This window comes from Anabas testudineus, chromosome 2 (assembly GCF_900324465.2).
Source record: "Anabas testudineus chromosome 2, fAnaTes1.2, whole genome shotgun sequence".
In the NCBI taxonomy this organism is placed as follows: domain Eukaryota; kingdom Metazoa; phylum Chordata; class Actinopteri; order Anabantiformes; family Anabantidae; genus Anabas; species Anabas testudineus.
The window spans coordinates 27,907,160-27,929,110 of NC_046611.1; the positions used below are offsets into that span (position 1 = coordinate 27,907,160).

Genomic DNA, 21,951 nt, shown 5'->3' on the forward strand with positions numbered 1-21,951 from the left:
ACACTATATCAAAACCATTCATAGGTTGTGCTCCCATATGAGCCTCCTGAAGATTGAATAATGTCCTTCCTGATCCGCACTGCAAGAGGTCGTATTGGATCCAGATTTCCCTGGTTCAAAAGTCATTTCATTCCCCTTCATTTCTCTCTCTCTCTCTCGCTCTCTCTCTTCCTCTCTTGTTTATTCCTCCCCGTCCCTCTCACACACTCCCTCTGCCTGCTTTATTTATTGCAGGTCCAGTGGTGTGGTACATTACCCATGCATACATGTATGTACGTTTTTGAATAATCAATAAATAATTATTTTATTATTTAATAGGATCATATGGGAAAAGGAAATGGGTTTTCCTCCATAAATCCATCATGCATGATGAAGGGGTACACTTGTAAAGTTGAACAGCGTGTAAGGGAGAGTGGCTGGACAGACCTGTGTGCTGCAAATGGCTGCTGTGCATTGCTGAGCACTTTCTCCATGCCAGGTTGTAAATATGACATTTTTGTCTCTTTGGGACTGTCAATTGGAGTGCAAGCGAAATGGGGGAAAGGGGACTGTAAATTCAGGGAGATTAATTAACCTTTTTCATTTGCGATTCAGCCCTGCATCTTTTTCTATATATTGTGACCCCTGTGAGCGGAGGGGTGAGAGACCTGGCCACACGCGGCCCAGGGAGTGCAGACGTCTCATTCAAAATGAGTTATTAACAGAATTTTTTGAATAGATGGAAAAATTGTAGCTTGGCCATTTAGTGTCATAAAGGCCAGTTTGGTGAGGCAGCAGGGGCCTCCCAGGGACAGGAGGCAATACCATTACAATCAAATCTGAGATGGAAGAGGGATTGAGCTGTCCATTCTGAATTTTTATATTGTCGCAGAGCCAGGGAGGAAATAATGCCATCCTGGAGTGTATTAACCTCTGGCTGAGGAAAGGGAGAGAGAGAGAGGGGAAGAGAAAGAAAGTAGGCAGAGGGAGAGCTTTGAGATTGGACAGTGGGGAGAAAGGAGGGCTACGACGGGGAGGAGGGACATGACGGGGGAAAAGAGAGTTTGATGCTTTATGCTGGGGATGCCAAAGAGGGAGAAACAGGAATATGAGATGACCAGGGGACAGATGCAGACCAGAGAACGTGGAGAAAGGAATAATGCAATAAGGAGAGGCAAAGACGGAAGGAACTATAAGGGCAGAATTGTTGGAGGGGTGGAGGGGGGGCTCATATGGACATGAGAGCAGGGTGGGAGGAAGAAGATGGTTGATGGGAAAAGTGGAAGATGATGGAAGTCTGGAAGGAATGTGGGAATGACAGGGATGGAGCAGATGTAGAAGGCAGAGTAGACAATAGAGAAGAATTATGGGCTTATGAGCTATGGACCTGTCCTATAGAGTATTAGGATGAGGTAAACATTAAAATAACAATATTATTGTGCAACTTTAACTTTTTTTCCTTTTTTGTCAATCATCATTCAACTGTTCGATTGTGGATACTGCTTTATAACGATTTTCAGTCATGGATAAAGTACTCTGATACTTTACTTTAAATAAAACTAATACTGTGACAGTGAAAAAAAGCTCTTCTATAATTATAATTTATTTGAAGTTCTTTCAACGGAGATGGTAGAGATAAGCAAACTCAATATTTAAGCAACAGGGCACTGACTCACCTAAGTAAGATCTTTACTATAAGTAGAAATACAACTTCAGGTTCTTTACTCAAGTTAAAGTACTAAAAACGTTTACATTATATACAAAAGTACAAGTACTCCACTTTAAAAGGTGAAAAACACAGTAAAGAAGATGTTATAATAATTAACAAAAAACACTGCCAAAGATCTGTGGTACGCAGAGCTAATTTAAACCATTGTATACCATCATATTACAATAGAATGTATTTGTTGATTCTATTTTGTTTGAAGAATGTGCAACTAGTAGTGCTGTCAAATAAATGCAATGGAGTAAAAAGTAAAAATGTTCACCCTGAATTATAGTGGAGTAAAAACAACATACAAAAATTATATTCATATTGATATTAAATTGATTTTTGGAACAGGGAGATGAAAAACTGTCTTTGAACCAGACATGGAACCCAGAACCCTTAAATGCAGCTGTCTGTCCACAAGAATCTCCCCAGGGGGATTCATGAAGTATCAATGATATTAATTGCTATTATTTTTAAGTAGATTACTTGAGTAAATGTACCACTTCTGGCTATCAAAAGTACAACAGCTCATTATGCAGCAGAATGGTCCCAGTCTTTGGTAATTATAATATCATATTTCAAAGTTTTACTGGTAATGATTGGCTCTTACCTAATTCTGCAGTTGGTTGAGAGGGGAACTACTTTATTCCCTGTGATTAATCAATAATTAAAATAGCTACTATAGATGTCAACAAACATCAACAATAAAAATGCAATATTTTTCCTAATTTGCAGCAAGGTAGAGGTTTGAAATGAAAATAAATTGTAAAACGTCCGAATAAGCAAAGAGCTAAATTATTCTTTTTTGAAATAGATACTCTCCATAAAAGTCCTTGTAGGTAAATGCTCGAAGGAAACCGGATTGCTGAACCGGATCTACCAGAACAGCTTGTCTGTGTCTGATGATGTGGCCTTTGCTGTTTACAAACTCAGCGTGGAAACTCAACATGGACTCTTCGGCACAGGTTTGATTTACTCTGAACCGAAACAATTTACCAACGCACCTCACCTGTCCCTGACCTCAACCAGCCAGCTATCGATTGCATATTTACACCTTTCGGACTGATGTCAGGTGTGTTTACGGACCTTCAAGTAACTCACCTGCTGCAGTGCGTGACCGTGTCGACCAATCGCGTCACATGTCAGAGGTCGGAGCGAGGCGGAAGTTGTTGGCTGGTCGTGCCACTGCAGCAAGTGGAGGCAGCCTTTAGCACGCTAACGCGCTTCTCTCGCTGTGTTTCTGTTGCTTGTCATTGCACACGGGAAATATGAAAACGCACAAAATGCGCCAAAGATGAAGCGGACACGTTCGAGGAAATGATTTTCAACGTCATCGCCTCTAAAGAGGAGGATAAGCTAACGTGAAGGAACCCGGAAGTGGTGAGGGTAGCTAATAGCCTGCTAGTGTAGCTAGCTCGTTTGGCCGAGAAAGCAAAGCTAATGTTAAAATAACTCGCTAATATTGTCCATCTTATAAGCTGTCATTGATTCCTAATGTTATCACTTGCCTTTAGAAGCTAAGTCGCTCCTGGTTTTTTAATTAGCTGTCTCTATGTTTGCTAAGTCGTTAGCAACCGGCTAACGACTTGCATATTATTAACAATAAATGCCATATCCATCATGTTTTAAATGTCAGATACTTAAAGATATGCATGGAATACGTCGGGTTGGCAATGTTATGTTTTCAGATCTGGACTAACGTTATAGGGAACAGGCGTTTAATAGTTTTCTCTCCCATTTCTTCCCATGTTAACGTTAAGAGTTAAATGACCCCCAGCATGCAATATGTAGTTGTGCTGACTACAATTAAGTAAGGACTGTGAAAATAATACAACAAAGATCAGAGAATATTAAAAGGAGTTATATTTAAGAATGAAAAGCAGCATTGTGTATCTTAATATTGATATCAGGAATAGGAAATACATGATGCATAGATGCATTAACGTCTGTGACATGTCTGCTGCATCAACTGTGTTATGATTATGATTAATGCAGACCGGTGCATGAAAGGAATGTTCAAGCATCTCCAAATGATTCTGATAATGTCTTTAATGTCACTGATTGTGCTAAACAACCAGAGAGATACTTGTCTCCACAGGCTAAATGTGAAACCCTCAGAAGACAGGAGTGAGAGTAGTCAAAGAAAGTCCGAGAAACTTCGATTGTTTGTGATTGTCACTAGAATGTCACCAGATAATGACTCGGAAGATAGTGATTTTATAGGTAAAGACACAGACAAAGACCCTCAACACAATAATCAAGGCTAGGTTTATGATCTTGGTGAAGTGACTGAACAAGCAGTATAGCATGCCTGTATGCACATACATAAATCAGACTGCAATACTGAGACTGTGTAAACGATTCAGATACTGCAGTAAGTAGTACAGAATAAAATTAACTTTAAAAATAACAATATTGTTCTAAAAACTTCAGTTTTGTTATTTCCCTGTGTTGTTACTGGTTAGTTACATAGTAGTGTTAGTTTCGGTACTGCATATAAAGGTCCACAAGTTTGCACTGCTAATCAACAAAGTATCTAATGCCCCTCTGAGCTTTTGCCCTGGAGAAAATTGTGTTCTATTCAGTCATTGCATTTTCATGTTTCCTCAGCTCCCAGCAGCCACAGACACGATGAGCGCCAAATATGGCCTGGTGGGCTATAACAGTTCCCGGAAGCACATCTCAATCTCCATTCCATCATCCACAGAGGTGATGTCGCCCCACATTAAGTCTGTGGAGGAGCTGAGGGTCCTGGGAATCAACCTGAGCAGCTTCAGTGCTCCCACACAGTTCTTCATCTGTGTGGCTGGAGTCTTCCTCTTTTACCTCATCTATGGATACCTACAGGTAACACATGAATAAACAATAAACAAGAGGTGCTACACACAAGTGCACACAACACACAAATACAATAAAATACAATCAGTTGTAACTTGCTACTGTGTCTGGTGGTCATTTCCATGTCTTTGCAATTAGGAAAATACTGATACAGGTGGCATATAATACATACAAGTTTGTGTATTACAAGCTGAGGCTCAGAAGCTTTGTGATTATTTTGTCCCTCCATCTAGGAGCTGATATTTTCCATGGAAGGATTCAAACCCTTTGGTTGGTACCTCACGCTGGTCCAGTTTGGCTTCTACTCCATGTTTGGACTGGTGGAGCTTCAGCTCACACAGGACAAACGCAGAAGGTATAGCCATCAGACGAATCTTCCACTTACAGAGGCTGCATTAAACTACTTCAGTCACCACTGGGTAACAGATGTTGTGTGATGCTGTAATAACAGTTATAGACTGTTGCACAAAGATAGATACACTCTTGAGCATCCACTTGTTGCTTATTTTATACATTTACTGATTGGAACACAACAACAAGATTTGAATATGCAAATCAGTTTCCCTACTATTTTTTCTTCTGTCTTGTAGGATACCAGGGAAGACCTATATGATGATAGCATTTCTAACAGTAGGAACAATGGGCCTGTCCAATACCTCTCTGGGCTACTTGAACTACCCAACACAGGTCATCTTCAAGTGCTGCAAACTCATTCCTGTCATGATTGGAGGAGTGTTTATACAAGGCAAGCTTATTCCATTGTTTATCTATTACAGACACTACTATGCAAATGTGCTTTCAAGTACTGAGACAGAGGTTTAGGGTCAGGAATATGAAGTCCAGCTTTTCTGGTTCCCGTGATACCCCAAAGTCCTAGATTTTTTTTTTTTTTAAATCTGACACGAGCCTCTTCAAAGGTGAGTCAGGGAATCAAAGCGGACCATGGCCAAGCAGGCATTCGGATGTTGCACTCCCTTGTCAACCTCAAGGCATCTGTCAGCCTTTTTCTTGTTTTGTTTTTTCCACAGAGCTTTTTTATGCATTGTTACATCTGCAACTTTAAACCTTTGTGAAAACTAGTTAGTACTTACATTTGACCAGATTTAAGCATTAAATTACATTTTTTAAGTTTTAATCTTATATATTTGTATTGTAAATTTTAAAAGAGGTGTTCACCTTACGAGCATGTATTTGCTAACGGAGATAAAGTGAGGGACATTATTAAGTTCAGTTATTCTATTATGTTCTATTATTCTATAATCTATGTTGTAAAATATTTTAATAGTTTTACCAGTACCATACATTTCACTTTAGAATTCTTGCTTGTATCATTTCTAAAAAAATGTCTTTGGTGTCTTTAGTAAAGGCAAAAACTGATATAGAACATTTTACAAGCTTTTCTGATTTCAGAGTTGCAGATAAAAAACGTTTAATGCTCTACATTCCAGGTAAACGCTATAACGTGGCTGATGTGTCTGCTGCTCTCTGCATGAGTCTAGGACTCATCTGGTTTACACTAGCTGACAGCAAAGTGGCCCCCAACTTCAACGTCACGGGTAAAGCCTTCGTGATCCCACAGCAAACTGCTGAAGTTCAACAGAAAAGCTGATACTCTTTCTGCAGTATTTTCTCTTCTTTGTCATGCTCTATTCTAAAGGGTTTGATTGTAGAAAAGGCAATGTAGTGTAGAACTGAGAAATTGTTTAACCTGTCTAAACTAGTGTTTAATTTCTCACTGATTGTTAATACACAGAGAGCTGTTTCATTTTGTTGAAAGACATAATAGAATTTAGGTTTAGGCATTGTATTATAGTTTCTGGTATAGTTTCATACTGCCTGTACAAAAAAGCATATACAAATGAAGGGGCTAATATAGATTTAATCACAAAATGGGCATTTTAGTAGCCCACTGATCTTTTTCTCTTTGTTCTATCAAATGTCCACATGCCAAGTTATGTGTGTATGTCAATGTTTGTGCGTGCAGGTGTTCTCCTCATCTCTCTGGCGCTCTGTGCAGATGCAGCCATTGGAAACGTGCAGGAGAAAGCCATGAAGCTACATAATGGCTCCAACTCTGAGATGGTAATTTACATATGTGTATACAAGCACATTCTGAAGTTTATATATCTACTAATGAACAGATATTAGAGGTGAACGCAGAATATGTTTATTTGATTGATTGGCATCACAACTAGACGGTGTCTTGTGTTGGCTGTTTTGTTTCTGCGTGGTGTCACTGACTAGTCGTGGTGATGTGTTGACAGGTGCTGTATTCATACTCCATTGGTTTTGTCTACATACTGACAGGCCTGCTCTGTGTGGGTGGGCTGGGGCCAGCAGTGGCGTTCTGCTCAGAGGTAACTTTAACCTAAGACAATATTGTGTACATACGCCTGGTTCTTACTGCAGTTGCTTATATATTCTTTTATAGTAGAAGTTATTTATATATTCTCTCTCTTTACTTGCAAAAGAATGGCAACATGCGCATAGTCTCTTTCTGATATGCTAATTAGTTAAAAATAACATATCATAAACTGTGTTCTTACTCATCTATGATTTCCTCAAGTGTGAAAAGCTGCTGCTTTTTGATTTATGGAGTCTATCTTCCTATCATGATTGAATTACTTAGAATAATCTTTCATAGCTTGTTGTGTGGCATCTTAATGTTATTGCAGCATCAGGAGGATGCAATGTTCAGTGATCTGTTAAATTTGTTTTATCCTCTTCTCTCCTCTAGCACCCCGTGAAGACATACGGTTATGCATTCTTCTTCTCTCTTACGGGTTATTTTGGCATCTCCTTTGTTCTGGCCTTGATAAAGCTCTTCGGCGCCCTGGTTGCAGTAACAGGTCAGGATGATTTGTCAGACCTTATCTGCCTTTTTTTTTTTTTTTCCTGGACAGTCTTTCTCATTTCCAAAAACTGCTGTTACATAACTGTTAATTAAAAGCATATTTCCAAAAAAGGTATAGGTATTATTAATTATGAGGAAAATGGTGAAATTAATTGGTTCAATTATTAAGCAGTCACTGGTTATATTACATCAATTGTATGATGAATGGAAGAATCCATCCCCAATGTTTCCTGTGGATCAAGAGGTTTGGTGGGCCTTGGTGCGCCACAATAAATGTCTAAAAATGTTGTCATACATTTATTTATTTTCAATTAGAGAGAGTAGAGCTATGGCCAAAAATATTATTCTGATATATTTTTCACATTGATTGGTGTCAATAGTTATTGGTATTTAGAAGCAATGCTAATATCAAAGAATGAAACACAAGTAGATCAGAACAAATTTGTTTTGTTTATGAAAACAGTAAATGTGAGAATGTGAATTTTTAAACTGGCACCAGTGGCTAAAAATAAGAAACTGCTAGCGCTATGTTTAGTAGAATACACATAAAATATAACATTGATCACTGTGACGTGGACACGCCACATTAGATAGTTTTGTATCTGCACATGCACGTGCACCCTCTCCTTCCTCCCGCTGTATCTCCCTCCCTCTCTGATTATGACTCCTCCTCATCTTATGTTCATTAGTGGCGTAATCGCTTTACTGAAAACGCTTGTTAAATATGCAGTCTATGTAGCTACTACTACAGTTTAGGCTAAATGCGCTAAAGTGTCTGCTTGGAGAAGTGTCTGATGGTGGGGGGGGAGCTGCAAAAATTTAGGTGTTTTTTTAAACACTGATAAACACTTTACTGTATATTTCCCAGCCAAAGGCTAGAAATTTCTCTTTGATCGTAACCCAGGTTAGAAAGTGACATTTGTTGAACCTAGTTCTTCAGAAAAACTAATATGACTGGCACTGATGATACCATTTATGGGTTCTTCTCCTTTCGCAGTGACCACTGGGAGAAAGGCCATGACTATTGTACTTTCCTTCATGTTCTTCTCAAAACCTTTCACTTTTCAGTAAGTACTGCCACCTTTTGACTTTGATCGGTTTTCTTTGTGTTTAAAGTGAGTCCACAGTGTGACTGCCGACCTCTCCTTTGGCAAAAAAAAAAACTTTATTTGGATTTCCTGCCCCTGCTTTTCATTTCCTCAGTCCATATAAAAGACCTTGATGACTACACTGCTCTTTCTCGTTTTCCTTCACTCTCTTGTTCACCCTCTCACTCCTGGCTGCTGTCAAAGGGGTCTCGTTTTATGTTGTACCTCTCCTGCTTTGTTTCTCTGCTGTGACCTTCAACATGCATACACACACGATGCAAAAAACTTTAGTTATTTTAATGGCCAACTTTATTCTCCCTCCAGCTGATGTGTGCATACATAGTCCTTTCATGACTGCAGTTTACATTTTTTTTAAACAAAAGATTTGTTCTAAGTGTATATTATCAATAAACTAAGTCTCCTGTGTGTAATGCTGCGTAAATCCTATATTTAACATCACCATCATTACCATATCGTCATTACACTTACACATTGACTGCTCATATTTTCAAAGTTGCTCCTTTGTCACCTCTCTGTTTTCATATTCCTATGTATTATGTATTTCTATGGTTCTGTGTCTTTAACGTCTCCATTTGTTTGCAGTCTACGCTATTTTTCGCCTGCATTTAAATATATATTTCTCTCTCCCTCTCTCCCCTCAGGTATATTTGGGGCGGCCTTCTGGTGCTATTAGGCATCTTCTTGAATGTTTACAGTAAAAACAGAGATAAAATGAAGCTTCCGTCCATCAAGGATCTCAGGAGCTGGCTGCTAACAGGAAAGAAAGTGCGATTTCTCTCACAAAACGTATAAGAGACACCCAAAGGCATGGTGGAGATCTTGCAAAAGCGGACTGTACATCTGTACAGATGCAGACTTGGCTCACCTGTCTCAGGGGATATGCTGAATCATATGCCTGAGCTACAGGCCTCATTACCACAACAACTGAGGCAAGGGTGGGTATACAGGGTTTCACCACCAGTCAGCCTCATGGACAGCTGACATGAATAAACTGCAATGGGTGAAGGAGTCTCTGTATCCTTTATCTATCTACCAGTAGACCCCTGGTGTGGACCCGACTGAAATGACTCTCTCTGCAGAGGGATAAATGGCTAGTGGGCTGTTGTAAAGCAATGCTTAAGAGCCCCACAGACACATATCCAACATGGAGGACTCAGAGAAATGTAAGACTTTGTAATGGGAATCCAGCGCCTTAGCACAGTTTTGCACTGGAAATGACTGGTACACTTTAGTCCTTTTTTTAATTTTTATTTTAAAGGAACAAGTACAGAGAGACATGTTAATGTTTCACATGTGTAATGAAAGTTTGCCACCACCACAAAAGGAAAAATGTGTATTAGTCCTGCTTATGTGCCAGAAAGACAGAAAAAAATGTTTTGCATAATCATGGTCTTGATAAAATGTTTTTTTCTTTCATAACGTGTTTGTAATTTGTATCTAACTCTGCCCTAACTCATAAAAAGATGTCACCTGTGTCATCATGTTGTGACATTTTGGCAAACATAGAATAATTAGCTCAACAGTACATCAACAATGTCGACTGCCAATGTGTTTGGGTGAAGTGGTACCACTCTTTTTACGATAAAACTGAGGCATTTCATTGTGCCTGTCTCTGTGTGTGTGTGTGTGTGTGTGTGACTCGTCAGTCAGCTGTTATTCTTTCCCTTTGCACAGTTTGAGAGTGAAAGTTGAAATGTTGCCAAACTGTGTGTGTATTATCCATCCTATGGCCTTGGGCATGTTTGATTAGGAGTCCTGAAAAAAGATAGCACTGTTAGACAGACAATAAACAGCGGTCTTCGCTGTGCCTATGCTGTCCTATTCATTTGGATCCACCCTGCACGTGTGTGTGTGTGTGTGTGTGCCATTCACATGAATGCCAGTCTGCATTCTCTGTAAATAGTGATGGTGATAAAACGCACACCTGCTTCCTCAGCAATACACTTCAGTTCTGTCTTCAGTCTCTGTAGGGCCATCCAGACACATTATGTTGAGATTTACGCTATGGTGTATTATTGCTCTGGTTGTTGAATTTGTTTCCTGGATTATTACAGTATTGTTGTTTTTCTCACAAATTCCTGCGCTTTCACAAAGTCCTCTGTCAGAATAAATTATCATTGTGCATCTGGTTTAAATTGTAAAAATACAGTCCAGTGTATAGGTAGTCATCGCTCAAGAGATCTGTTTTTTGGTTTTCCTGATCGCATAAGCACATAGCATTGAGGGTGCATTCAAAAAAGTGTTGAACTACTGTTCTGAGGTGCAAGGTTGCCAAAAGATTAGCGGCCATGCTTTTTAACCTTGGAGCCAGAATCCTTCCTACTGGAGTGCCTTGGAGCAGAAATCCAGCACTGATGATCTTTGTGCTGACCATACAATTTGACCTCTCAATAGAGATTTTTGGGAGGATTTTACTATAAAGGTCAAACATGTCCAGTGCTGAAAGTGTCATAAAGCAAATATTTAAACAGGCTTGGTATACGTGGTTGAAAAAGTCTCTTGTCCTTGATGATAATTGTGCCTCTGTGTGTGTGTGTGTGTGTGTGTGTGTGTGTGTGTGTGTGTGTGTGTGTGTGTGTGTGTGTCACTGCCATAGCATGGTGTGAAATGACAAAGACTTGCCAGCTCAGTAGGAGGCAGCTGAGTGTGGCTCTCTCTGTGATCCTAATAGAGGCCCAGATATTACAGTCTCACTTCCAGGCGGGAAACCTAACACTGGGCCAATTAGTAATTTGGTATTTCATAAAATTTGGCAGCTTGTGTCTGATGACAAACTGACAGGGATCCTCTCTCCTCCAGGGAACCTTCAGCACTACAGACATGCACATATGCACACTGAAAACTGCAAAGTTTTTCTTCCAAAACAAAGTGTTGCACAGATTGGGAACCTCGTAACTCGAGAAAATGACTCGACGCATTCTCGTTTGGCTCTAAATTCAGTTTCACACCAGCACGAAATGAACAAAGACTTTCTTCAGGAGGTCTTTTTTTTGTACAGCGGTGCTCTTAACTACTGTGTTTGTATGATTGATGAACAGTGAAACAGTCCATTAGAGGTTGAGAGGTCATGTTGTAGTGTTAACGCATTAGTTCCCCATTATATACACCTTTGATGTGGAGTGTACAGTACTGCCTCATCGCTATGGGAATGACTGTTCTCTTCCAGCTCCCTGAAAGGTCATTATGGGATGGGAAAGCCCAGTTGACCCAAGGCAAAGTACATCATTTGTCTTTTAGCACCAAGAGAACGCACCTCACAAAGCAGACTGACCCCGGTTAGAATGCTGAGCATCTTTGGCCATTTTTCAAAGCCGCATAGGAATTTACACTCCACTGAAGTCAGCTGTTTTTATTGTTGTTTTTAGACAGACCAACCTTTTTTTGAAGTGTCTTTAAGTTTGTCTTTGATAAGGCTGTGAAATGATTAAATGAGATTGTTGAATTGATGAATAAGTGAAGTTGTGTTTGATTTAACACGATGTTTGCGAGGCTGGGATTGTAAAGCTAGCATAAAGGAATTTGAAGGCAATAATGAAAAATAATTTCTATAGCTTCCTCGTCCTCTTCCAACCATCTACTCTCCAAAACACACACTGCAAGTAGCCCAGGCCACTGAGCCTCTGCTGTCACATGACTGCAGCCCGTCCTAATAAATAATGGGAGGTGCTATATAATATGCCGTCTACTTCAGATAGGTTTCTATATAATATGTGGTTTGACCTCAGATAGCCCCAGCAGGGAGGGCTGGCAGCCCATTCATTATGGGTTCACAGGGGCAGCGAGGTGGCCAGCTGATTGATACTCAGCCTCTCTCATCAGATACACACATGTACACACAGTGTCTTGCTTTCCCTATATATATATATATATATATATATATATATATATATATATATATATATATATATATATATATATATATATATATATATATAAATAATAAATTATCTTTTAATAAAATAGTTTGACCATTGTTAGATGAGAAGATTGATACCACGCATGAAGGATAAATACTGTAAGAAGCAATAGCTAGTAGCCAGTTAGCTTAGCTTGCCATAAAGACTGGAAAAATAAATAATTTTTTAATTTAATATCATTTAATTTCATTTATTTGTATAGTGCTTTTTACAACTGACATTGTCACAAAGCAGCTTTACACAAGCAAAGAAACTATGGAAGTTTACATGAACAATAAATGTGCATGAATAATAAAAATCAAATTGTCCCTGATGAGCAAGTCGAGGGCGACGGTGGCAATTTCGAGTGGTGAGCAGGCATTTTTGGAGCCTTTAAAGAAAGCCAGGCCAGCATTGTGATAAGCTAAGCTAGTGAGTGGTTTCATATTCTTAGAAAGAAATAATTGTTAATGAGTAAGGTTGAATCCTACTAGAACAAGAACAGAATTTGCCATATTTAGTTTGAGAAGACAAAATGTGAAAACATACAAGTAAAATTAAAAAACAACCTTCTCAATTCTACGTGGAAACAGAGATTACAACTATCACGTTGAAATGAAGTATTAGTGGATTTAATAAAGCATGAAATCTTGTTTTGCTAAACTTTTGATTAGTTAAACAAGATAATATCACTAAATGTAGTTGGATTTTAATGAACTGAGATTGATTTTATACAGAGTGGCAAGAAAAAGTATGTGAACCATTGGAATTAATAACTGAGTGACAACATCATGTTTGTCCACCATACTTTACGATTGGGTTAATGTTTCCATTATGTTAGGCTGTGCCCTTTTCACTCCATTTCAATATAGTTTCATCAGTCATCAGTTTGTTGTGCTCTTGGGGTCATTTCGACTGGTCGCCCACTTCTTGGTAGAGTAGTCACAGTCCCAAAGTGTCTCTATTTGTAGATTGTTTAACTGTAGACTGGTGAATTTTTAAAGTCTTCATCACATCACTTTGTAACCAGCTCTATGTAAATCAGCATTTCATGATTGAAGAACCTCTGAAAGCTCTTTTTGGCGAGGCGTGGCTCACATAAGTGTATTCTTCTTGTGCGGAGCAAACTCAAAAAGTTTTTCTTAACTTAATCCAACACCTAACTCAAATTAGCTTTTTTTTCATCATTCATGTTCAGGGTTCACATACATTTTTCACTCACACTTTGAGGTTTTTATGGTTGTAGAATGCAGAATTTATTTTGTGTTATTATTTTAGTCACATCAGATTTGTTAACACTCTTGACTTAGATGAAGATCAGATCACATTTTATGACAAATTAATGCAGAAAACCATGAATTTTCTAAAGGTTCACATCTCCTGCCACTGTACTTTTTATACTTTCTGTCTCTGCTCATCCTCATTTTCTGTTCTTCTTCTGCTATTCTTTCGTCTCTTCGCGTGTGATTTCCTTCCTTCACTCTCTTCTTTTCTTTCCTTATTTCCTACCCCATTCACAGCAGCCCCGCTCCCCACCTCTTCATCCTCCTCCTCCTACTTCAGACTCATTACACCCCACCCACCCATAACCCAGCGTCTGCGAGAAGCTCTCCTCATATAATATGATGGCCATCTGCTAGGCTGAGCCACGCTTCCCAAAAGCCCCGAGGCTAGATGTTTATCTGTCGTCCCCCTCTCAAACTCCTTTAAGGATGCAAAACATATCAGCGATCATCACCGCTGCAATTAGCACAGGTGCTGCTGAGCTGTAAAGTGATCAGGAGAAATGGGAGGAAACATAATTGAAGTGGATTAGAGCGGAGAAGTGGGAGGGAAAAAAATTAAATAAAAATTCTGCAGGCTTGGACAGCGGCCTTCTCTATACTGCTGTTTGAAATTCACTATGCTGTGATTAAAACTGGTGCAGAGCAGTGGTGGAAGTCCTGGCATGGAGTTCTGGCTTTTAACAGCTGCCTAGTGTTTCTCTAGCCCACTGTTTCAGTGAACGCGGTCCTGTTGGGTTCAAATATGGAGTTGGATAGTGGGATTGTGCACCATATAACCAATATCTCAACTTGTTATACATGCACTACATATGTGTGTGTGTACTGTGCACCTGTGTAACACAGGGTCCCCCACGTGACAACCTGAACCTTCTTGTATTTAGTTTGTCAGCATCTTCTGACAAACATTAGTGCGCACACATGCAAATCCATATAGATACTGTGTCGACGCACACACACCCTCTCTCACACCATTTTGGCACTTCGACCGGGGCCAAAATATTCTGCAGCAGTCACTCATGAAGAGAAATTCTTAATAATAAATATCCAGCCAATAATGAATGTGCTGCTGGCTGCAGTTGTCTTGAGGGCATAATATCTAATTTCCTCCCAATGTTTCATATCCCTACTCCTACATGTCGACACAGTCCATCATTACACCCCAATGCAGGTTCCTATCACTTTTATTTATTTTTCAAATCACTATATAAATCAAAGCCCGGACAGATGAGATCCAATAAATTACAGAGTGCTGGACAAATGCAGAATTTTAACTGTGTACCAGGAGAAGAGATTCCCAAGGGTGCCGCCTGGTCTGCGCTCGCGGAAAATCTACTAAATGTCATATTAAATCATAGCTAACTTGAATATTACTCACTGCTGTTTTTAATACAAAAAACGCATACTAGGCCTAATGTGAGTTTTGTAGGATTTTGTTATATCTTCACTGATCTTATTTAGTTTTTCTTTTTAACTAAAAAGATAATGGATGAGACAAGTAGGTTGATGATGTATCCAGATAAGGAAAAAGAAATGGAGCCATAGCACAGCATTTGCACCTGGTAGTAAACGATACCATTTTGCACCCCTCGCCACCAGGCGTTCACTCGAAATGAACTGGGATGCAAAATAGAGCAGCAGAGCCGTGACCCTCTGCAAACCGGCCACACTGTGTGCCCCCCCCCCCCCCCCCCCCCCACCCCCCTTCTATTCCAAGCTCAGCCGCACGGAAAAAGAGGAGGGTTAGAGGAAGAAATGGGGGCAAGAGGATAGAGAACCAGGTGAAATAGAGCATAGAGAACAAGAGAGGAGGCTCAGCAGCCTCACAAACCTGCAGCTGCCATGCTTGAATCCTCACTGCGGACTCACATAGGTGCAGTGGGCTAACCAGTCAGCTCAGGCATAGACCCATAACGTGAAGGGCGGGCTCAGAGGACACACTCAGCACTATACCTGAGTATGGCAATCATTGCTATCAGCAGGGAATATGCTACCATCAGGACCCATAACATCAGAGTGCACCTTAGCACTGACAACACATGACATGCATATGTGCGGAGGCAGCGTGAGGCAATGCCAGGGCAGGCAGCAGCAGGGGTTTGAAGGAGATTCCCACTGACAGTGGTCCGGTGGGGGGGGGGGGACCTCCACTGCAAAGTGAAACAGCAGGCCTTCCTCACTACATGGCAGAAACACAAGGAGAGGAGCACAACCATGTGGATGCCGAGAACCAGAGAAAATAATAGAAATGTTAGCTTGTGTCAGCTGGTGTGTGGGTAGCAGGCATGTTGCTGAATGATCAGAAAATGCAGGAGTGTAAATAGTAATCTGTCATCATAATGGGAGTATATTTTAGTTTGAGTCATGTTACTACTACTGTTAGACAAAGGCAGATGTATGATTGCACAATGCTTAATAGCAAATCATGTTATAGCAACAATAGCAGCGATATTGAAAGTAGGACAGGCTGCACATTACAGCAGAGGCGTTACAAAAACCTCAGATGACATTTTTGAATTGCTTGTTTTTGTTGCTCAACAGATACTCAACTCTTCACATAACTTCGCAGTTGGCTTTTACTAACTTTTCCTCTCTCCAGGACATCTCAGCTCTTACTAAAAACATCACTTATGTCGCTATGACCTTTTTCAGACCTCGGATGATCTGTAGAACAACAGAAATGCAAACTGTATAATAGTAAATATGCAAATATGATAGTTTGTTGATCAATCTTAGCTCATGTAGACTGGTATATAATCGAAACCATTTTTAACAAAAAGAACATAGATATTAACCAATAAATTCTTTGCAGACAAAAAAACATTTTTAATACTAAAACAGTTTAAGCCTAATTCCTCTGCAGGTCAGATATCGAAGACAAAAGAATATACTGAGCAAACAAATAATAGGATAGAAAACCAAATCTGCAACTAAATGGTGGTTTGGAAGAATTACATACAGTATGTTTTAACGCTACACTGGGATACAAGATACAAGATCTCATTTAAAAATAATAGCAAAGCAGAAGGCAGTTGTTCTAATATGGAGAATATAGAGAATAAATAATCCAGTTGTCTGCGCTGCCCAACGCAAAGCAATTTAACGCATCAGTGGCAGCTGCCTATTAATTTCCCGTAGAAGGAGAGAGGGGGGAGCCTGCGAGCACTGATTGGAAGGACAACACAGCTGCATCATGTATCACTTCAGAGCCAAACAACATCCGCACACACACAAATAAATGCAGGCCCGTACACGCACACAAGCAAACACACGTGTGTCATCTTTGTAATCGTGCTGCTGTTTCCCACAGTATCATTGGTTGCACGGGAGTGAGGTGGCGCCATACACCTAATGATAGGAATTAATAAGGAAAGCCTAGAGACAGAGAGGCCCGTATGTGACTCTTGTCCTTAGGGTGCTGCATCAATAATAGGTCCCCCAGGCAGACCATCGCCTCTTCTCCTATGTATTCGATGGAAATCCCAGTCCAATTTAATGAGATACCCAGTCACTGACCCCTCCCCTGCTTCCCAAATAACTAAAGAGGGCGTGGCAACAGCCATGTCCCTGGCATTGACCCAAACAACCAACACCTCTTTAGCCACTGGGGAGGAAGAAGGGGAGACCATGGCTCTATAAATCCAGACGTATTTGGATCCAAGCCACCGCTGGTCCCAGACGACCACTGTGGCGGCAATAAGCATGCAGGGGCCACAGGCAGGAAACACCAAAAATCTGATCGCAACAACATCATAACTTCTGTACTTGTTACTGCGGAGGGTGTATTCAATTGCGACGAAGGAACACAGTCCCTTATGCTCCACGTCCCACAAGCCAAATCATTACTTCCCTCTTAGTGACAGAGAGCTCAAAAGAAGAATTATGTTTAATAAAATCTTAATATTTACAAACAAATTCTGTTTGGAGACCTCACCATTCTTGGTAGCAATGAACTGTATTGTTGCCACTCTGCTAGCTATTCATTTGACCTGTCTCATAGAATCAGTGTATTTTGTTTGATGCATGGTTTTTCATTATCACTATGGCCCATCATTACTTTCCTCTTATTATAGTCTGGGGGACATTCGAGACAGTTCAGAAGAGCTGTGGATGAGGGACAACACACACACACAGCCATTTCTTTCTTTTGGGGAAGAAAAAAATGTGCCCCACAGACATAATGTCTGTGTTTTCCTGCAATTAATTAATGGGTCCCCAGCTAGTTAGCAGTAGGCAGCACTTGTTTCACTGTGGCGACTGAGAGAGGGCGAAAGGGGTTGGAGCCAGGCTCGCCTCGGTAGCTGCAGGCTTTTAGTTGTGAGCCACTGGATTTGGACTATTTTTAACAAAATCCTTTTATGGATAGATAAATCTGATTTTATGCAAGAAGAGTCTCCTGGGTTTCAATTAACTGGGGGTCACGCTGTAGATCTATCACAAAAAAGAAAGAAGGAAGGGGAGAGAGAAATAAAGGGAGAGAGGAAAAGATAGAAAAGAAAGAGGACGAGGAGAGGGAAAGCCTTTAATTAACACGATCTAATTAAACATTTGTGAAATGCATTATGTGCAATGTTTTTTTGTTCATTTTTTTTAATTATTGTTACTATTTTTGTGTGTGTGTGTGTGTGTGTGTGTGTGTGTGTGTGTTTGGCTATGGCTGACTAATTCTCTGTACACGCTGCAATACCCTCCTAAAAGTTGTTTTGTTGTTACATCATGATTGTTAATAATGCAAAAGACATTTTCCTTTTAACTGCAGTTTGTCTTTCCACCGGTTTGAAAAAAATGTAATTGCTAATGCTATGTTTATTGCCCTTCAACAAGAGTCCTCTGGGTGCCTCTTGAAAACATTTGACTAAGTGCGAAAATTTGGAGGCAGAGGTGGGGGCACTTCTACACGGAGACTCTGGAAACTAATTTGATTCCTAAAACATGCAAGATGACAGCTTCCTGCTGCACGGTGGAGGTAGATTTGACTTTGAATCACGACGCGTTGTTTAATCATGGGCCATGAGGCATGGCAAGTCGCTACACCTGAGGAGAGCCACAGAAAGAGTGTCAAGCATGCCGGGTGAGAGATAGAGGGAGAAAAGCGAGAGGGCGAGAAAATCCATAACAGTTTAAGCAGTGTTTGGTCAAAACGCACAGCGTGATATGTGCATCTATCACCTTAGCGCTGTCTCTGTTTCACTGCCATGCATATTTCTTCCCAGCAGCCAGCCCGCTCTCTCATTGTTAAACTACCCACAGGGCACTTCTTAATGTGAAGTTGATCTCAGGTTGTAGTCACTTACACAAGTGCGCGCACACACACACACACACACATTCACCGGTTCCACCCCCATTGCTGCTGTGACATTTCTCTCCCCATTCAATTCCCAGCGTGTGCAGCAGTAGCAAAACATATTATGTCCATCTTTTTTTTTTTTCTCTCTTTCTCTGCATAGTGGGGGAATGATTCAGTTCATCAGAGCACAGAAACACACTTATATATGTTTGACTGAAATGCACACACATGTTGAACCTGCGCTGATCTGTTCAAGAATACAAGCCAAATACCAGAGCCAGCAAACGTGCGGACTGTCCGTGCCCTTTCAGGGTTGATTAAGCAGGCAAATTGAATGGTACGTCATTACGTTTCGTTATCTTGAGAACACATGACTGGAAAAACCTGTAAATGTGGGTTCATTCCTTAAATACTGAAACTAGCATCAACAGACCAATGTGTACCAAAGCTATCTGTAGAGATTCTCACTCAGGAAGGAAACACTGTTTCATTGTCATCCCCTCATTTTTGCTGTACAGGGCTTTAAAAGCCTCCTGGTTCAAGGTTTCACACATTATTAACTTGCTACTTGAGGAATACATACATTCGATCATCTGGAGGAGTTGTTCAGTTCTGACGATGTCACCTGGAGCATAAGAGAGATTTTTCTTCATTTTCAGCCGACATCATTACTGTTTTCTTGGTCATAGCATGGTTTTTGGCAGGTTTTCATCTCAAGAGTAGTTCAGTCTGCTTTTATGTCCTAAGAACAGAAACTGTTTAAATGGGAATCAATGTTTGAATTATATTTATCATGTGACTGGGGAAAAAAATGTGATGTTTAGAATTAGCATTTCTTTTCTTTATTTTTTAGAAAACTGCTCAATGGCAAGTTTGCTATATTCATATAAATGAAGGCCAAAATATAAGTTAGTTCAGGTTTATGTCATTAATAGACATAATTGTAAAATTATTGGATCAACTACCACAGTTGGAGAGATCAAGTTGCCACAGTCAAGGTAGCCAGGTGATCGTCGTGCAAGAACACATTCATATCAAACCTCTCTTTGAGAGACTAAAATGTTTCTGCTGTTCACTAATTGCTCTTTCACCACTTTTCCCTCTCCATTTCTTCCGCCCAGTTATTCCTTTCTACTCCTCCCACTACTCATTTCTCTGTAGTGCCCTCCACCACCCCCCTATATTAGGCTTGTCATCTCTGTATCCAAGGTCCTCTAAGTGGCAGCAGAGTTAAGGTGCTATAGCAGGGTACTAGCAGAGACTGAATTGAGCATGCCCACAGAGCCAGTCGAACTAATTAGATATCCAACCTTGATGAGTGCTCTCCCTCTTTCTTGCTCATACACACATACACATTCTCTCTCCAGAAGCATGTGTATTTAGACCCCGAAATTACTTATTATGATATATTAACGTATTTCTGGCAGGTACAGCAGGAGGACGGTGCTCGTAGGAGACAAATTATCCAAATTAATTTCTAATTTAAATCCTAGGGCTTTTATTATAAGCTGTGGGCACCTTTGATACCAGAGAGACATTGTGAAACAGGAAACAAAGGCAGATAGAGAAGAGTCAAGGATGAAAGGATGCAAGAAAAAATAAGAGCATGTTCTTATGACTTAGTCTGATTGTTTCTAGCAAGTCAAATGAATAAACAGGAGGTGATATGAAGAGACAATTTAGTTTTCAGTTCAGCTGAATTCGGCCATAGAGAACATCCCTCAGAGAGAAAGAGGAAAACAGGACTAAAACTTTGAGACCCTAATTTGCCCCAATTAGCGGGCCTCACACCTCACTAAGCCTGAGAGGGAGGAGAAGCCAGTGGCCACAACCATGGGTTAAGCTTTGAGAAATTGTTATTAATCTGCACACAATAACCCCGGGTGCTCATTGGAAATGTAGACCCTCAAGCATGTCCATGTGGAATGGTACTGGAGATCTTCAGATACTCAAGATGACCAATTAGGTCGCCTTACTCGGATCGGACAGCATCCTCTGTTCGTGTTTTGTGCCTATTAACGAGGATTAGCAGCAACTCATGGTTTGAAGGGCTTAACAGCTACAAACGGTTAAAAGAATCAAACGGCATGAACTGACTACTGCAGTCATTTGTAAAGAAATTCACAAATAGTCAAAACAGCGTAACTGTAGTGAATGTGCACGCGCTGTTGCATAACATTTAGGTCAGGCAAACATTAAACTTTACTTATAGTAATGACAGAGCAAAAGAAAGCTTTAACATTATCTCCGCTGAAGATGTTATTAACCACTAGGGTCTGTCTGAAGGTTTATAAATAAAAATCTGAAACTGTTTCTCATCTTTAGTGATTACCCAATATACTCTAATCTAACATCATTTAGCATCATTTGAGAATCAAAAAACAGGTTTCCTTTATGAAGAAATTAGAAGACAACTTTATTTAGTAAAACACGGCGCGAACAGGTCGCATCAGTATGTAAATAGTGAATGTAACAGTATTTCCATTTCTTGTTAAGCCATTACCCACTGACGCACCAAGCGTTGCACATGGACTTGTAACTGCATGTTTAATCACCAATTTACCCAGGAGCCTACAGCTTGTTTCAAATAATATCAAATAATAGTACAGCTCACTGTGTAACGAACAAACACCCGCTTCCCTACACAAAGACAGGCACACACAGCCTCACTGCAGCACCCTCCAAACATGGCGCAGCGGAGCAGCGGACACGGACATGTGTCTTCTATTTTGGCTCTTGGGGACGAGGAGGTTTGTGGGTTTCAGCGGGGGCTTTTTCTGCAACTCTGGGTGCTGTGTTGGCTTGGGGAGAAGCACGGAGTTGTAATTAAGGACAGAGGGAGGAGGATGTTCGTTAGATGTAGTGTCCTCATTAGAGTATGTTCCACCCGGAGGTGGTGCTGAGCAATGGACACCTAATGAGACGCATATTGTAATGAAAGCAGGGAACCAACAACTGCCCAAGTACAGGCACAGGCTTCCAAATTGGGGTGTG

At 40.4% G+C, this 21,951-nt stretch overlaps 1 protein-coding gene across 3 annotated transcripts; it reads left to right on the forward strand.

Moving 5' to 3' along the window:
* The first annotated feature begins 2,576 nt into the window (after positions 1 to 2,576).
* Positions 2,577 to 10,106, forward strand: slc35b3 (solute carrier family 35 member B3). Of its 3 annotated transcripts, none has more exons than XM_026364043.1 (10): positions 2,577 to 2,655; positions 4,301 to 4,537; positions 4,762 to 4,883; positions 5,119 to 5,273; positions 5,977 to 6,084; positions 6,513 to 6,610; positions 6,793 to 6,885; positions 7,266 to 7,377; positions 8,380 to 8,449; positions 9,133 to 10,106. In XM_026364043.1, exons 1-10 carry the CDS (start codon positions 2,593 to 2,595, stop codon positions 9,281 to 9,283), a joined length of 1,209 nt encoding a protein of 402 aa, XP_026219828.1. In that variant the 5' UTR covers positions 2,577 to 2,592; the 3' UTR covers positions 9,284 to 10,106. The 3 variants fall into 3 exon arrangements, with proteins under 3 accessions (XP_026219828.1, XP_026219829.1, XP_026219831.1); XM_026364044.1 differs by lacking the exon at positions 2,577 to 2,655 and adding an exon at positions 2,853 to 3,070; XM_026364046.1 differs by lacking the exon at positions 2,577 to 2,655 and adding an exon at positions 3,104 to 3,913.
* Positions 10,107 to 21,951: the final 11,845 nt, after the last annotated feature.

What these genes read in the sequence shown, in the direction of transcription:
- slc35b3 (XM_026364043.1), top strand. Translation starts at nt 2,593, where the DNA reads ATGATGTGGCCTTTGCTGTTTACAAACTCAGCGTGGAAACTCAACATG. An exon ending in ACACAGGACAAACGCAGAAG is followed by an intron (nt 4,884 to 5,118) that starts GTATAGCCATCA and finishes TCTGTCTTGTAG; the next exon opens with GATACCAGGGAAGACCTATA. An exon ending in TGGAGGAGTGTTTATACAAG is followed by an intron (nt 5,274 to 5,976) that starts GCAAGCTTATTC and finishes TCTACATTCCAG; the next exon opens with GTAAACGCTATAACGTGGCT.